The 18,368-nt window shown below is 39.4% G+C and overlaps 1 protein-coding gene across 1 annotated transcript; it reads left to right on the top strand.

Moving 5' to 3' along the window:
* Window positions 1-4,550: 4,550 nt before the first annotated feature.
* On the top strand, window positions 4,551-16,566 carry LOC146454590 (uncharacterized). The gene is made up of 6 exons (XM_085095131.1): window positions 4,551-4,900; window positions 5,678-5,788; window positions 10,606-10,940; window positions 12,358-12,507; window positions 13,731-13,868; window positions 15,139-16,566. The coding sequence occupies exons 1-6, from the start codon at window positions 4,675-4,677 to the stop codon at window positions 15,289-15,291; spliced, it is 1,113 nt and encodes a 370-aa protein (XP_084951257.1). The 5' UTR covers window positions 4,551-4,674; the 3' UTR covers window positions 15,292-16,566.
* Window positions 16,567-18,368: the final 1,802 nt, after the last annotated feature.

Below are 18,368 nucleotides of genomic sequence, written 5' to 3'. Positions count from 1 at the left end.
TCCTTTCCCTCACCCCCCTCACCCCCACCTAAGCGGTTGGCTCCACTAAATCCATCCACAAGAAAAACAGCATCCTGTGAGACTACTCATAAAGCCATGCTTTTACAAATTCTGCCAGATGTGTAAGGGCTGGTTAGGGCGCTATTAACAGGTCTAGGCGAATCTTTCATCCTTCCCGGCTCCCGATCGATTATTTTCGAACCTTTTTGGAAGCTTTTTGGAAATGTTGGCAAATGAATGGTCGACTCATTTAAAGTGATTGTGCGTTTCAGCTGAGTTCGTGTGTTAGAAGGTCGGAGAAGTTTTAAGTGTGACACTTTTCTTGCTTGAATCAGTTCTGTGGTCCAGACCACAGACATTCGAGCTTTGTATTCGCGGTTAATTAAAAACATTCGGAAATTCGACTAACAGTATTAGTGTTTTGTTTAATTGCCTCCTGTGTGTCATGTGCATTGTCTCAAGACACAATTTTGTAATGATCCTATCCAATTTTTCAGGAACTGATATCTTTCATGTGTGTCAGATGGGATCGACTGCGATTGGAGAGGCCATAAGAAAAACATAATTGTTTGATCGGTTATAAAGCAATTACCGCTTCCTACAATTAGTTAGATTTTAGATGATACTAAAATCAACACCTTTAAGTACTAATGCTAAACTATTTAAAACCTGTCCCAAATAAGCCCAGAGTTAATAATAGATGCACACTAAACTGGAATTCAACAGAAACATATCTAAAACTATGCCTTGCAGTCTTGTTTCATATTAACGCTTTCACTAATAACACGGGTACAGTTTTTTTAAATCCGAGTTACTTGAAAGGACGACAGATGCTATCAGGTAAGTCATGATTTTCGATAGAATGAAGAGAAGCGTTTGTTCATAAACAATGTATTTACCTAAACGAAGGAAACGTTAGGCCGGAATAGCGAAAAAAAAAATGAATTAAATGTAATTCGTTGTTCTCTCATACAAGCTCATAAAGGATGTTTTACACAAAAGTTAAAGTCTAGATGTGACGACGATTTTACTTTAAAAATGTATTCTGCTAACCTTGCTCTAACCGAAACAGAGTAATTTGAATTTTTGATTTTCTAAAGTTTTTTAAGTAAGTTACAGAATTTAATCCCGAAAGAATTACAAATAAAAGTACTTTACTTCACACACAAAGAAATGATGTTATCTTCCAGAAAGCTCCGTGGAAGTTGATTTAATTTATTGCGAAGAAAAATAATAAAGAAATTTGTATTAATTATTTATCACTTAACCCAAGCAGAAACTCCTGCAGGAATTAGTGGGCTCGGCAAAAGCATAATATGAAAAAAAAAAAAACAAAAAAAAAAAAAACAAACAAAAAAACAAACAAAGGGTAACTCACACTGTGCTTAAATTCAGTCAACAGTATTTCAAAACGTAACGTCTAGTCGAACTAATGTAATGAACAAGCGGGCAAAAACCTGGCAAGAATTAAACCAGAGCCTCCTTTTACTACTGCGCATACGTTCTGCGCATCTCAGTGTGCCCTGGGAAACTCGAGTTGTTTAGACAGTGCCTCTTAATACAGAGATTTTTCTTTGCGCAGTTTTATGCCCGTGGGAAAAGCAGGACCTAGCAAAAGCTATAGGAATCCAAAAACAAAATTGGGGGCAACAACACTTTTTTAGAGATAATCAAGCAACGACATTTCTTACAAGCTTCAAATGTGGAACAATGTGTGGCATTTTCTTTCCAAATTGAAGCTCACGCTCAATGACTGAAAAAATCCGCAGTTACACCCGAATTTACTGTAAGTTGCTGTAAACCGTGTAAAAAACGCAAAAATACCTTTGAACTACTGAGCACCGTCCTAAAGAAATCAGAATTTTCCGGACCATCTCGAGATGCGCAAAACGTATACGCCGTAACTAAACGAGGCATCGTTCTTAAACAGAGTGCAGATTCGATCCTAGTATTTTCTTTGAAGTAACACGACTGAAATGTTACTGCACCGCTTCTTCCCTTGGTGTCTCCCTTTGGTCGAACACGGCGCGTATGTCATTGTGGGAATGTTGCTAGGCGTGCCCTTCCCATGAATGCCTGCGCTCCTGTTTCCCTCAGGTTTTCTTCCTCTTGCTTCGGCTGGGGACAAGGGCAACGACTTGTTCAGTCTTTATGCGCGGTGACGTAAGCTTTTTTAATGTACGTACAATGAGATTGCATTTAAAACTGAAAATGAGGTTCTTCACCTGGATAGAAGCAAGGCAAGTTTCCGGAATGATAGGCTGAAGATTTTGACCAAATAGAAGGCGCACAAGGGGATGGTCTGCAGAGACGGTGGCCTTGTTTAGATTAGGTCCCCGGGTTCGGTTCTCGGGCGCGGGCACTAGTCTGAACATAGCTTTTTGGGGTTTCCTGAGCACGGGCACTACCTCAAAGGGTAGTATTCGGGCATGGGTCCTTGGTACTGACACTATGCTTTGAACAGGATTTTATCAGTTCCCACCCTGTTTCCCTATGCCTCCCTGGGATACATTAAAAGAAAAAAAATGGCGGGTGCTAAATTAACGGACGAGGAAACGATTTCTCTTTGGGCCCCAAGGAGTCTCATCAACGTCCTTTTCAGTTCCCGGGCACAGGGTCCTGGCACGGGCACCTAGTCTGAACGGGGCCTGGAATAGAACTCGACCTCCAAGCCTGGGATTAAGGGTTTTGATATTGACTGCCTTTGCACGTGGGATGTTCGGACACCAAAGATCTGACATCATGATAAACCAAGAAAAAATAAGGGGACAGAGAATGCAACTAGGGGCGTTGGATGGGATATGTGAATTTCACTTATACTATTTTTAAGCATCGTCTAAACGTTGCCCGAGACGTCTGCAAACGGTCACTGTGACGTCAAGAGAAGTCATTGGAGCGTGTCAACGTCGCATTGTGAACTGGCGGCTGTTAAATAGTCAGTATGGCTTTCCTAAGTGGCATTTACAGGCGTCCAGATATGTTTGCCGATGTCTCGGGAAACAGATTCCATTTTCACGGCGTCTAAATATTCACATACCCCAAGGGCCATGTCCTCTTATTTTCTCTTGGATAAACTTTCCAAATCTCCCTCTTGTGTTTACCTTAACTATATTCAGCCATGCCGAGTGTGCTTACCATTTTCTATGTCTAACAGGAAGACTTTTTAGTGGACTCAGACTTTGATTTGAAGTACGTGGTGATCATATATTCTTAATTTATTTTACGATTCAGACGAACAAACCTCCCAAGATTATCCCTTTGAAAATGAAGGTGACTGCGAAATTGAAAGTGCGAGATCATCAGCAAATTTCTCCAACCACCTCTCCCCAGAGGACAAACGAGGTGAGAAGTCAACACTAAAAATGATAATAGGGAGTTTAAGAAGCTACTTCAGCGACGGTAACGCGAACGTCATAGGATATAACGAGAAAAACCAAGGCCCTGTACGTGCGTTATGAACGGCTTGGTACATTTCTCCATCGTGCTCGGCCAAATTCAACTAAATTCGACTAAATTCAAGGCTTTGTGGAGAACGTGAGCACACGACGGTAAATTTTTCGATCTCTGTCTTAACTTGAACGCCGTTTCCACCTGTTCTGTTACTGGATAGTTCGGCCACATTGACAAGTTGAAGGAATAATGGAATTGGAATAATCGCGAAGTAGTACAAGTAACGCGAACTTATATTTTCAAGGTACGTATTCGTTGGCGTTGCCGTTGTGGTTTCTTAAAGTCCCTAGGATGACGATAGAGCGGTTTTCAGTTGCTTGTCGAAAGTAATTTCGCGTTTGCTTTGGTTTTGCTTTACCATGCCCTTTGTTTAGTTTGCAAAGTGCGCGTCATTTTCGCAACCCACGGGAAGCCAAGCCAATTTCACTTCCGTCACGGGTGTATTATGATCCCAGCACATAATGACCAGCTCCCACTAGGCTTGATACGTCAGTTGGTAGAGCGCTGCACTTGTGCAAGGCGCAGAGGTCATGGGTTCGAATCCCGTTCAAGCCTGAATTTTTTCAGGCTTACTTTTCGTAGCTACTTAAGTTGCGTACCGGCTAACTGCGAGGATCTTTCTTTTATTTAATCTTTCATCAGCAGTTCAAATATATGTTTAATATATTCACATTCATTTATTCATCTTTCACGGGTACATTATGATTCACAAAATGAGTAGCTCCCAGTTTGCTTGAAAGCTCAGTTGGTAGAGCACTGCTCTTTTGGCGCAGAAGTGATGGGCTGGCTCTCCGTTCATGCCTGATTTTTTTTAGGCTTTCTTTCACAGCTACTTAATTTGCTTGCAGAACTTTATTAATTGATTAATTAATAGAGTGAATTCATATAACCTCTACTTCCTTACATGCTTATGATGCTAAGAGGAAAAATAATAAAGAAACCACGCACCAAACTTCAAATTCTGATTATGATCATTCAGTTTCAAAATAACAATCCCCAAATTAGCTATTCTTCCCCCCCCTCCCCCCCACCCCCGTTTGCATACCAGCGTGAGAGTACGGCCTCAGTCGTGTATAATTTCCATTAGCGTATAAGAAAAGGGTTATACGAATTCACTCTATTGGTTTTGTTTGTTTCGCCAATTGCCTTTATCTTCGGACATCACGTTGTGTCTCCATACAAGCTCTAACATGTTGCACTGTGAAGCTAAGGCTGTGATTTTAAATGCATCTCACACCCAGTGAATTCGGTGAATCGAATAGAGAATCTGACTGCATTCGTAAACCCTCAGTTGCAGCCCAACAAACGGACAGAAGCAACGATCTCTTGATAGAGAAATGCAGGAATGAAAATCAGAACTTTAAAAATCCAAGCCGCGATTGTAGACTTACGACCCCAACTACTTTCACAGAATGTTTGAGTAGCCAAGCCTTACCAAAAGAAACTTCAGGTTAGTATTAACTGATCCTGTGCAAAATTGACACAACAATTTCCAATACTCACAATATATTCTCTTGATAAAGAATACGTATTACATATACTCCTCTCGGTCTTGGAAATCATAAATCATTAATGATTGAACTCGACAGAGTAACCATTTCTATAGTTCAAGGACTTTTCCTACTTGAATTGCAACCAAATCAAAGATGAAACTCATTCTCTTTTCTGCCCTAAGAATTACTCCCAACTCATAGGGGTGAGTTTCATGACAAAATAGAGACACACTTAAAAATATTTTTGTTAAAAAATTCTCAACCACAGAAATTAATGAACTCCATTAACAACTAAACAAATATGCAGTTGATCAAGTTTATTTAATCAAGTTTTTGTTTCCGTGAAAAATTGGTATCAATCCCCGTTGATGTAATTTAGGTTTATAATTAATTTTGTGCTTTTGCAATACTGTATGCTTTTAACACTTTCCAAACGACCTAAGTGTTGTTGTTTTTTGTCGAAATCGGAAGTTCTTTTGTGCGGCTTTTCTGTTTTTTAATAGGACATTATATTACCTGATTGAGTACGTTGTTAGTAAAGCGGCCCGCCTCCTGAAAGGCGGAAGCGGTCTGTACGATAAATAAAATATAATGCTTCCAAGTTAAAGGAAGTTTGAAATTATGGAAGACAAAGACAATCCTTCTTTTATCTTTTTTCTTTCCTTCTTGTTAATTGTGTATTCTTTTTCTTGTCTTTTCTTTGTTGTTGCTTTTGTTATGCTCCTTTGAAAAAGTTGTGGCAAAAATGGAGAGCGACACTAGCTCATCAAGTCGGACTGTTAGGAGCAAGGAACCAGAGCAAAGGGATTCTCCTGAAGTCAGTAACTCTCGACAATCGACGACGGGTAAATTGCAACCATGTATTTTGTGGATTTTTTTCTATACCAACGATAAATCGTATTTTTGCGATATTATAGGTATTAAGTTTTTTGTTGTCTAGATACTCGGTTGGGGGATGAGCGAGGGGGGCATGAAAAAAGAAGAGAAATTATCGTAAATACAGGAACTGATAGTAAATGTTTTAAAAGCTTGGTAGTTCAATCAGAAAAGTGGAGTATTCATCCTGTTGTGAGTATGGGAAAAGGAAAATAGCTGTATATACATATAGCTATATTCCATTTCTTTGAAGTTAATTCGAATTAACTACAATTCTTGTAACAGTTATTTGAAAAGCTTGGTTCAAATATTGGAATATAGCTATATGTATGTATGTATTCGGCTGTCCCTTCCCCTCAATGTTGATTCTAAAAGTCATTAATAATTCATAGTAGAAAACAAAGTAGATCTCTACTGTGAAGGAGCAACCTGCACGTACCGTTTGTAACGTCTCACATCTGTTTTCCGAGCAGAAAAAGCACGAAGAACTGAACAATGCTCCCAACCCTTAAAAACAATGCAGGTGCAGGTTATCAGGGTCCAGCGAAAACAAAGCTTTAAAGCGTTGCAGCCGTAATGGTTTGGAAATCAGTGTGCTCTTAATTATCATAAAATTTGGTAAACTTTTTCTCTGAATTTCTCCAAGAATTAGTAATGCCTTGAGAAGCTACATCAAACACGAAAGAGTATTTCTTCCGATTTCCAAGGACCTGGAAGTTGGTTGAAAAAAAAAGAAAAAGAAAAAAAAAAAAAAACGGTGCTACGCCGTTGGGAAATCCGTTGAAATACCAAACGCATTCTCAGTCGTGTTTGATATGTTACGTCAACAATTTTTGGTGTTGTGGACCATTGTTATAAACACTGAGAGAAGATGCTACGGATTTTGGGCCAAGTACTTGGTTCATACGTGGCAACGGGTGCTATCGACGCACATTTATGAATCCAGTAAATTGTTCAGCTTGCCTCCAGTCTCGCTGTTACTCAGTGGTTAAAAAGACGTATCACGCAGATTTGATGTCATTTCATAACTTAAAAAAGTTCTTGTGTCAACAGAAACAAACCAAACAAACAAAAACAATTGCCAATTTTGTTATAAATTATCACCCCAGTGTAATAAAACTGTCGATTAGTGCCTCTGGCTAGAGACAGAGTATAGGTCGGGATGGATTGAAACTTGAAAAATGTTAGGCTAATGTTTGTCAAGTTCTCGCATTTTTGTCACCAAACTGCGCTAGAAGAGAACACGAGGTGTCCCTTTTAAGAAATGAGTCGATTTCTTTCCTCTCGTTCTAGAATTATTTTGTAGCTAAGCGAACGCTTTGTTTCACCATTTTTAACAAAAGAGGTCAAAAATGCCATGACACTTCTCCCTCAAGGCGCCCAACGGGTGAGCCGAACCTCAATACCGCAGACTGTTTCCTTTGTCTCATGGTTGCGAATGATGAATATTTCATTTTCGTCCTTTTGGATGTAATATTCATCGTTTGTGAGGCACGTCTTGGACTTTCGATCGGAAGCTTTTCTCTGCATGGTTGTGTTGTTTTCTTCTCATTGTATCTGTATCTCTATCCAAGGCGTTCAAGTGACTAATTTTTTTCACAGCTAAAAGCCGTGCAAAAGGCGCATTTGTATTTCGTGAGCAGTTTTTCTTGTGATTTCAGAAAAAAGGACTGTTAGTCTTGAAACGTTATGAAATTGTCGCTTTTATGTTCGCCTTTTTCTCTCGCCTATTATTTGCAAAAAATCAATTTTAACTCGAAAGCGACTGAGGTTAACGTTTTATAAGACAAGAAGCGAACGGAAAGATAGCAACAGCGCTGGAGTTCAGCGCGACAACACGCTAAGAACCTCATGTGAAAGTGAATTTCGTGAATCCAGTGTGTTTGTAATAAATCTATAAATTGAATCAACATTTAGGAAGAAATAAAATAAACTATTTCCCCTGAGGAAGCTATCTACGCGTTACTTTTTGTTTTCACAGCTGAAACAAATTTTTAAAAACAAAGTCACGAAGCAGCGGAACTGCGTCGTAAAGAAAATTGTTAAACGTTTCTTTCTTTTACATCAGGTTTTCCTTTTCAAATGTAAACGAAACACACACAAAGATTATTCCAAACATTAAGAATTGTATTGTTTCAATGAATGCACTTAGTGAATTCTCATCAATTATTTATTCCTGTTGGTTAACCACAGCTAACATTAATTAAGCGGTGTGACACAATTATTCTTAATTGTGTTTCTGCAAGACAGCTACAGGAACGAATCCTTCAATTGCAGTTTCACAGAGAAAAAAATAAGCTTATTTTAGTGACATAAATTAGAATTGTCGGCGAAACTATCGATCATTCGGCATTTTTAGAGGTGAAGGTAAGATTCCGTTTCTAAGAGCAAAATAACTTAATCGTAACAAAGTACTGTACAGTTTTAAGTGAAAAAATTACAAAAAAATAAGTAGATAGCCTGGATTTTCAATTCCAAAATAAATTCAAAGGAAACTCAAATTCTTTTTTTACAATTTTAATTCTGATAAACGTTAGAAAAACCATTACTTGGAGCTAGAAAGACATTTGAAAAATTATTTTTTAAATCAGCCCCAACAAATGTTTCCAGGTTCTTAGCAACCAGATAACATCATAATAAACCGCTATTTTAAGTTCGTATTATCTCAGTGACGCTGAATTGATAACTAAGGTTGACATGTCTGCATATTTGAAAAAATATCAGTACACAGATGTCGCTTCATAATCGTTTTATAAGCTTTTATAAGTTTTACAGACTAAATTTTCGTATTCCGATCGTTTGTGTTTCGATTCTTCCACTTATTAATGTTTTATAAATCTGGTCGTAATCTAATTCGGTCTATACACTCGGATCACTTTGATATTTTTAGACAATATCTAGTACTGATTTAGAAAAATTGCTGAACATATCTTATGAATTTACATTCATTTGTTGTTTTAAAGGATTTCACATAGTAAACTCGATACAGAATTTCTTGATCCAAGCCGATGGTTTTTGCCTGGAAAATGGAGGTTGCTTTTGATTCTCATAAAGGTTATGCTTAAATTTAGGTAATAGTATGCGGTGAAGTTTTACTGCACCAAATCAAATGGTTTCTAGACTTGCTTACAAGTCGAGCTCAGGGAGCGCAAAGCGCGATCGTCCACGTACCTTGCTTAGAAGCGCGAAGCGCGATCGTCAGAGCTCTAGAGAGCGAGCACGGAGCGCGAGCGAGCGAGAGCTCGTGCCAAATCCATTCAATAAGAAGCTAGCGAGCGACTTTGAGAAAGTCTAAATGGTTTCTTACCTATTTCTTTATAAAGGCACACAACATAGAAAACTTCGACACTATCTTGTTTTTACATGAACGCGAGGCGTCTGAAACAGACGTAAAGTAAGCTGCCACAGCCAGTCAAAAAACAGCGACACAAGTCTTGTGCATGTCATGATTCTAAATTTAGGGATCGGGGAGAACCGACGGGAGGTAGTCGATACAAGGTTTCTTATGCTTTTCGGTTACCTTTTGGGGTCTGCGATCATATCAGACCTATTTGATTTATACCGAAAAGCTTTAATTTGATTGCCAAGATTGGTAATACCTTGCTGAATCCACTCAAAATTTATTTTTCGCGATATGTCAAATTATAGGTCTTTTTTCTTTAGATTTTAACAAAAACCCGAGAAGTCGGCGAGTTAGCTCCTTGTCAGTTGTTTATAGCTGGCAATAAATCCACCCAAGAATCATCTATATCTTCCTTTAAAATGCTCTTGATGCGTCATGTAAGCGGCAGTCGATGTGTTCCGTACTGGGAAGGAGATTTCATTAGGCAGGAATGTGTCCTCCCTGAATAGCAGTTCAAATATATCTCTCATATATTCATCCTTCACGGATATATTACGAACTCACAATGTGACCAGCTCCCAGTTGGCTTGATAGCTCAGTTGGTAGAGCACTGCACCGGCATCGTAGAGGTCATGGCTTTCTTTTCGCAACTGCTTTAAAAAGTTGCGTAAATAACTGCGAGGATCTTTCTTCTATTTGATCTTTCACCCGAAGTTCAAATATATGTTTCATATATTTATATTCATTCGATAACATTTGTGGCGCTTTGTAATCTCTGTCGCATCCAGGACTGAACGAATGTTCCGGGCTGTAGTAAATTTTAAAGGGAGGGATTCTCGGTTCTGCGCATGTCCATGAATCAAAATACTTTTTCGCCTTTGCTCGCTATGACCCAAGTCTGTTTAATTGAATTCGTTGTTTATGAACGATTCGAAAGGGAATAGGTAACTCGGGTGGTAATTTTTTCACATGATTGCGCTATTTCGCATACAAATAACCGTAAACACATCAACCGTGGAATAACTCCTATAGGGTCAACGCTAGATTCAATATCGACAATATGAGTACAATCCACTAACATTTTCTGTGAATTTTGGTCATCAGTCATTTTGCTTGGACTAATTATAGAATGTGATTACTGAAGTACATGTGAGTGGGATTTTTAAGGCCATAAAGTTGATAAGAAAGAGAAAAAAGCATTTAGATTCATGCACATGCGCTGTGTGAAATGTGAATCCCTCCCTTTAACCGTTATTGCAATTCATTACTGTTCAAAAGTGGCTGCACGGCTTCTTTCAGGCCAGCTTGAGCCTAACCTCCCACGCAGTCGTTTTTAGGAGACTAGTATTACCTTCTTCCCTAAAAACGACTGCGTGGGAGGCTAGCTTAGCCGGTCCATTAGAATTTTCAGTTCACGCGTTTGATCACGTATTTCTATTTTAGGTGAAAAGAAGATAAAGCAAAGAGGCTACAACTTATTACCGAGAAGAAAATACAAACCCGAACAATCAGCAATGGATCGACTTTTGTACGAAATAGCTTTGCGGACGCAACACAAGGCGAAGACGCTGGAGTTTGAAGCTAAGAAGCTTGGTGACACAGTGGATGGTTTAAGAGATGAAAACAGAGCATTAAAGCGGCTCCAAAGATCACAAAAGAGAGAGATTATCGAACGACATGACTTTGTCGACATGGCTAATCTGTCTCTGAAAGGATTTCGAAAAGATGTGAGGTTTAGTGAAGAGAACTGCCTTGGAGCCCAGGCTATGTACAGGCGAGTACCTTGAACTTATGTTGAATGTATTTTGCGAACCTGGGGCACGTTTCTCGAAAGACCCGGCAACTTACTGTGCCCGATAAGTATATTTTAGTTTTTTCGCCGACTACACAGTGATTACAGACATGGTACTTGGCCAATGTTTTTATAGAATTGTAAGATTTTAAAATTTAGTATTCAAAGCTAACAAGAATTAACTTCTTATAGGGCCCGGTAAGTTACCGTGACTTTCGAGAAACGGGCCCCAGGCCCTACCCCTGAGAGATCGGTGCACTTTCACAAGGGTCCACTCCCCTAAAACTCTCACCATGCATTCAAGGTGACGCTATCATAGAGCGCAAAAGCCCTGCGTTTTCTTTATTCAGGTAATGTGTTGGGATTTTCTATACCAAAATGCCACCCCCCCCCTCCCAAACAGCAAACTTGTATTTTAATGGCTTACAATTTCTTTGACGAGCTGAAAAGATAAAATCACCTTGCATAGCACTAAGTAACGGCACTACGCCGAGGAACGTACTGCCCAAAAGCTTTCATTTGAATGGCCAAACTTTCGGATTTCTTCCACAGACACGAGAGTTAGAACCACCTTATTGTACGACATAGTAAACGTTACAAACGTAAACATTAACTACTACTGAGTAGCTTTTTGATCATTTCAGTGACCAAGCCATTGGATTTTATTTACATAAAAAAAAAAAAACGTTATAGCATCCTTTCTCTGTCGTTTCATCTCGAACCCGTTTTGGATCAAGGAGTCCCGGCCGTTCGCCTCGGTTACGTCACCGAAAAGAATTGCTCGTGAGAGCCTGGGAGAAAGCCGTTCAGGGACTAGACAAACAACATTCTTCAACAGCATACAAAACAGGGCCAAGTTGTTCAAATCCCGATTAAGCTAATCCTGGTTTAACGCGAATTTTGATTCGAGTTGAATTAATAATCAATAAAGATTCATAAAAAAATATTTGTTCCTCAGTTTTGATTTAGACTTTTCTTTGCCCTTAGCTTAAAATTAGGTTTTAGAAACACTGTTAACGTGTTAGCTGGAAACCTCAGTTAACTTTTAATCGTGAAATAGTGTTTAATGGCTTACGAACAACCCGGCCCAGCATCACAAGAAAGTACTGAACGGCAACTTTTCTTTAAAACTCAATCACCTCATACGTTAAAATACCCTGATCCCCAAAGGTGTTTAGTTTCTTCTTTCTCCTCGTGTTACCGCTACGCGGATCAATTTCTGAGGAGAAAGGGGAAAGAAAGAGACTGGTAGCGAAAAGATAACGCCACAGCAAGGGTAGCTAGGTAAGACAAACAGGTTTGACAAGAGTACGTTTGACTCAGGGGCTACGTGGGAAACAGAATATGAGATTGCCAAATCAGTCAACCGAAAACTGAAAAAATCTTTTCTACATGACAGGAAGAAAAATAAGAAAGCTATGCGACTCGAAAACGAGAGTAAGAGACTCGCCAAATTGGTGGAACTTGGTTCAAAGCTTCCAAGTCTGGACGAACTGGAAAAAAGGATAGAAAAAGCTTCTGGAGAACTTGAAAAGAAAGATGAAAAAATAGCGGTGAGTTTTAATCCTCCTTGTTAAATAATAGCATGCAGTTTAATGGGAAATAAAGGGGACTATTGAATATTTAATGGCTGTACATTTTGAACACGACAAATCTAGGATGTTTTTAATGCTGATTTTAATTAGCATATTTCATCTTGAAACTTATATTTAGTTAGCTCGTCAAACCTTCCGCCATATGCCGACTGACAATTCTTCAATAATAAACACTCAGGAACTGATTCTAAGAATAGCCGATTTTCAAAGATTTGACTAGGAGATAAGTAAACGGCAGATAAAAACTTCGTACGCTGAAAATGTTCATCTTACAAAAATAAGAGAAACATGATTGGGAGTGGTTGGCATCTACCCTTCACCACTGCCCTAATACGCATTACGGATAATTTTTATGCCATTACATCCTGCCGTTCTTTGCATGATTACCTGAGTCCCTATGAAAAGGCTAGTCCTCGCTATTATGCAATTCATATCCCACCAGCAGAGACGTCGGGCAACATAGATAGTACCCTGCGAGAAGGCTCTCTATAGATTCCTTTGGTGATTCCATGTGGTGACGAGGGGCTGTTTACATGGAGGGAGGAAGATCTTAGAAGACGAAACTTTTCGTTTAGTTTACATGCAGAAATTTTGGTCAGGGTGGTTACCAAGTGGAGGAGGAAAAGAGAAAAATTGCCTGCCTTTATAATTAGCAGTTGAACGTTCGGCTGCCGCCATGTTTGCTCTTTTTTTGTTCCTAGTACTAGGATCTTCCCAGGGAAGGTAGTTTACATGGTGCAAGAATCTTCCTATCTCTTGGCTTGGAAGATCCTAGCGCTAGGGCCAAGTGCAACGTTTTGCATGTCAACTGAATACAGAAAACATAGGCGCAAGGATGATCCGCCTTGTAGGATCTTCCTAGTGCTAGGATCATCCTCCTTCTATGTAAACAGCCCCGAACAACAGAGAGATTAGTAGAATCGCGTTTATGGTAAACGCCAAACGTGAGATTTGCATTTTATGTTCTCTTGAAAAAAATACATAGATGAAAATAGTGCAAAACAATTCTGGCCTTGGATGCTAACGCTTCAATTTTGTTGAGAAACTCAAAACAGTGACCGGCAAATGCAGGTCAAAAATGGTCACATGGTTACTTCTGCTTCTTCTAAATCTCTCCAATAATAAATTACTTGTGAACGTCGGTTAGGTTTTAAGTCATTCCAAACACTCTTTTTACACAGGAACTACAAATGAAACTTGAGACGCAGGATAAAAGAACTAACAAAGAACAACAATTGGAGAAAAGGCGTTTTACCAAACTTCAGCACGAAATAGAGGAAAGTAATAAAGAATGCCAAGACTTAATAACCAGGATCAAGGTAACTGACGTCCAAACGTTAGATTGGATCGAATTCGCATATTATTTATATAGCAATGATCGTGAAATCACCACAGTTGACAAATGGTCTCTCCTTTCTTGATCAATTGGTTGGTTCCATAAAATGTAAGAAGTGAATCATTCGTGATGCACCACTAGGACGTTAGGTGGTAGTCTGAAGGTTTTTTAGTTATTTTACGTTATTTCTTTCTTGGATGGCTGGAAAATTTCAACAGCCAACAGTGTAACCCAATACTGTTCATATCGGGTCACGCTTGTTCGTTAGTAGGTTAAAGGGGCATTGTCAAGGAGATTTTGCTGTATGTTCGTCAAAACCTTTTTTCGAAGATGAAATTGCTGTTGCAGCACTGGTAGAAAACTATGAAATGACTTATCCGAGGTAGAATAAACTATATTGTTAGTTTTTAGCAATGTTTCCAAAATACTCAAGTTATAATCCATTTCCATCTAGCCATCCACAGCCAAAGATTAATGACACTAGTTTCTGTGCACAAGTAAGATTATTGTTAACAACACTGAACCATTATTTGATCTTTTACAACCACACAAATATATGTTTTGGCCATTCAAGTGACACTAAAAATCAGTTGACACTCTCCCTTCAAGCAGGGACGCCAGCGACGCCACAGAAAATCTGATGTAACTTAAAAGATATATTCGCGGCCTATGGACTAACTTTTGATAATTTCAACTCATTTAATTTGCCTAATATGGCCGAATTATCCAGGAGCAGAGTTCGTAGTGGCTTTTAAGTTCAGAAACAGGAAGGAAAATTTCCCCTGGCGTGTTCATGTTCTCCAAAAACCCCTTGAATTTGGCCATTTCACGTTGTTGTTTTGTAGTGGACGGCAAAGACATGTACCACGTGCAGAGCCAGTGTTTTGCTGATTAAAGCGAGTGTTCTTCGACATTTTCTTCGCCGTCGTCGTTGTCGCACCTTAAGGTCCCTATTAACGAACGCGACCCGATATTAGTAGTATTGAATTACTATGCTTTCATTATTTTGGTATGATTGATAAGTGTCATTGACCTAAAAGTAATTCTAAGGAACATTCTATTTTACTTTGAATCTCGGCTGTTTATGTTCTCTTGGCTTAGAAATACGATACACAAAATAGGAACGAAACACTTCCTTTTCAAAGTGTTTACAGCAATTTTTTAACAGATCAAAACAAACTTCTGTAGTTAACTATTTCTCTATTTATTAATATTTTCATTAATAAATTAATTGTTTAATTAATTTATTGCAGGTGGCAGAGAGGAAAATTCACAAGACTAACATATACAGCCGCAAGCAACAACCTTCGACCCAGGCCCTCCCGGCCCTCACCTGGTACCCTCCTGCAGATGAACAAACTCCGACCAATAAAGTACAAAAATGGCTCAATAACAATACTGAATAGAATTAACCCAACCAAATGACAGACATGGCACATTTCTTGAAAAGTTTCACCTAAGGAAAAGTGGAAAACGCAGTGCACTACTGAAAAAAATGTTCACTCACCCGGAACAACGTGATTATACAAAATCGCCGTTAAAATTTTTGCCCAAGTCTGACTTCTATTTGTAAATGGGTTTTTTGCGCACGTGTTTGTGTATTTGTGTGTGTGCGTTCACGGCTGCACAATTACAGGGACAGAAATATGGATACACTGATGAGCATTGCGGGGTCTGTTTAGAATGTGGGGCACACAAAAAAGTCTCTACGAAGAGGGACTTTAAGGAGGTCCTCACAAATCGATCTGCAAAAATCTACATCTGAGTCCCTACAAGGGTGGTGAAATTTCATTTTTAATAAAAAAATTTTTTTTCTTGTGTGTAGCACATCAATAAGCCCTCCAGAATGGAAAGCATGGAAAACTTAACAACAGAATACATTCCTTATTTCTCTATATGTCCATATATACACATGCACACGAGACAAAGGTTGATTGCATTACCGCCATGTTGGTTCCAAAACCAAAGAAAATTTACTCACATAATTTGCATAAAATGGAAGTCAACTCGCAGAGGAGAAAAATCTTATTGTTCCTAACCACCAACAAGGCCGCCATGACGTCACATGCAATCAAGCCATTTATTAATACATAGATTTCAGCACTCACAGCTCAAGATAAAAACAAACTCTACGAAAAAATACCTTTTTTAAGGTTAATTTTCTTTAAAAAAGCAAACAATGGCTACTTTATCTCCAGCCCTTTCTTTTGCCCCAAATATGAAGGCACATTTATTTAGTAAGACGCAAGTTATATATCGTACGTTCCGCCACCTCCACCTACATGAAGAGGAACATAAACATTCCGTAATTGGTAAGCATCTCATGAACGATTAGAATTTAAGACTGGTGAACATTCATGGGAACTTCAAAGTCCTTAAGAAATGCCGAGGGAAGCTTGAGTGTTTAAATTTTAAAATACTCTTTATTAGAAAGAAACGACCGACACAACACTCAAGCGTACTCTATCCGCGCGAAACTCTTTATTTTAATGTTCATTTACATGAACATTTTCTCACTCTATTTCTGTCTACATAAATACCACTTATGTCACTAAGTTTTCCGCATTTGACAATGATGGCATGAAGTCGTCGAAACGTCTTGTAACGTTTATATCGTTAATTTTCTTTGTAAAATGCTTATCGAAATCGACCCTTATTAGAAGAAAATAAAAGATTCAGAAATTCTTAATACAACTCTTGTGTTATTGTTTGAATGCCGAATGGTTCACTTGACCACCTGTTATATTTACAATTATCTGCTGCAAAGCTCCTTACAAAAAAAATTAATATAAATTTTTTTTGTTACTCCGGCCAGGCCTTCAGGGCCAGGACGGAGTCAGAAAATGGGCTTTGTCGTCGTCGAGACAAATCTGCAAAATTGCGCAATCAAGTGACGTAGTCCCAGTGGACTTAGCGAGCTTTTTCACCATGTGCTCGTGCTCACGAAGTATTCGCCGCCATTACGGATCGATAGCAAGATATTAACAGATTAAGCAGGAGTACCAAACGACACTTTCACAGAAAATTACTCGTATGTTGCACTAAACATTAGCTGTGTGTTCCTACGTCAATCTTGGTTACAATTTAACGTTCCTGGGGAAAAAATACCTGCACTTCACTGTCAGCCAGCAAGACTTTAACAGTGCGACGCGCCTTACCGTGGCCACCTAACAAACTCTTTTTACAAGTTAGCCAATCAGGATACGCGAATTTGATTAACGGTCACACCTCCTTGCCAAAGTCCAACAGGCAAGTGACACAACAACGAATTATTGATAACATGTCGTTTTGTATTTTATGAACAAGGAGGAAGATACCCTGGGTGGTCACGGTAAGGCGCGTCGCACTGTAAGAAATGAAAATCTCAGCCAGCTGTAACTGTGACGTCTGTCAACTAGCCAGCAAGCAAGTCAGCTTGACATGTAGGTACGCAGCATTTTCCCGAGACTTAATTTGTTTATATATCTTTGTTTCATCGGCAAACATGGCAACATGGCTCGTCAGGACCGAATCGGGCAAGTTATTTACATAGATTAGAAATAACATCGGGCCTAAAATGGAGCCCTTAGGTACTCCGGAGCAGACAGGCAGAGGGTCAGGGTTTCACCTGCGTAGCACTGTTACACGTTGGTAGCGACCCATCAGGTAAGAGCTAAACCACCTCAAAACGTTGCCTCCAAATCCGAACTCATGAAACATTTGAAGCAGGCAGCCATGGTTAACATTATCGAAGGCCATAGACATATCCATATAGATCATCCACCTGTTTTCCGTCTTCTAGTAGGGAACCCACGTGGTTCAAAACTTGCAAAAGGTTGGAGGTGCATGATTTCCCTCTAATGAATCCATGTTGACAATCTCTTACCACCTCGTACATTCTATCCTTGAAGTGTTAAATACACATCGCTCCAAGACTTTGGATAACAGTGACGGTAAAGAGATGGGCCGGTAATTCCCTGTGCACTCGGCCTCATCCTTTTTAAAAACAGAAGCAACGTTTGCTTAGGTCCTTCCAGTTCTTCGGAAAAGAACCAGTGCTTAATGACTTGTTAAACAGCTTACAAAGAGATGGTGCGATTAAAAAAAAGAGGCTGTTTCCTTAAGAAGTTTCGCTGGGATTTTATCAGGTCCTGTAGCTATTGTGACATCAAGGGCATGAGCATTGGCAGCGCTTCCAGTTCAAGGGGGAGGGGGGGGGAGGGGGGGAAGGGGGTGTCATGGGCGAAAACTGATGCGAAGTAGGAGTTAAACAGATTGGCTATTTCCCGAGGATTTTCGGCTGAAGATCTTTTAACGGCGTACGATTACCTGGGTCAGCGAATGCACTGGCTGATATTGGCGTCGAGACTCGATCAGGAATTGTATGCGATTTGGAATTCAGCTTCGATATAGACCAAAAACGCTTAACGTTTGTGTTGAGGTCGGACTCGACGGAACCAAGAAACTCATCACGGCTGTTCCACAGCATGAACATGCGCTTAAC

The sequence above is a fragment of the Pavona decussata genome, unplaced genomic scaffold (assembly GCF_977016875.1).
Source record: "Pavona decussata unplaced genomic scaffold, jaPavDecu1.1 SCAFFOLD_300, whole genome shotgun sequence".
In the NCBI taxonomy this organism is placed as follows: Eukaryota; Metazoa; Cnidaria; class Anthozoa; order Scleractinia; family Agariciidae; genus Pavona; species Pavona decussata.
Note: the sequence above shows the minus strand (reverse complement) of the source record. Positions and strands in the feature narration are given on the sequence as shown.

Coding starts and splice junctions, on each gene's coding strand:
- LOC146454590 (XM_085095131.1), top strand. CDS start 4,675: ATGCATCTCACACCCAGTGAATTCGGTGAATCGAATAGAGAATCTGAC. Junction 4,901..5,677: donor CTTACCAAAAGAAACTTCAG/GTTAGTATTAAC, acceptor CCTTTGAAAAAG/TTGTGGCAAAAATGGAGAGC. Junction 10,941..12,357: donor CCCAGGCTATGTACAGGCGA/GTACCTTGAACT, acceptor CATGACAGGAAG/AAAAATAAGAAAGCTATGCG.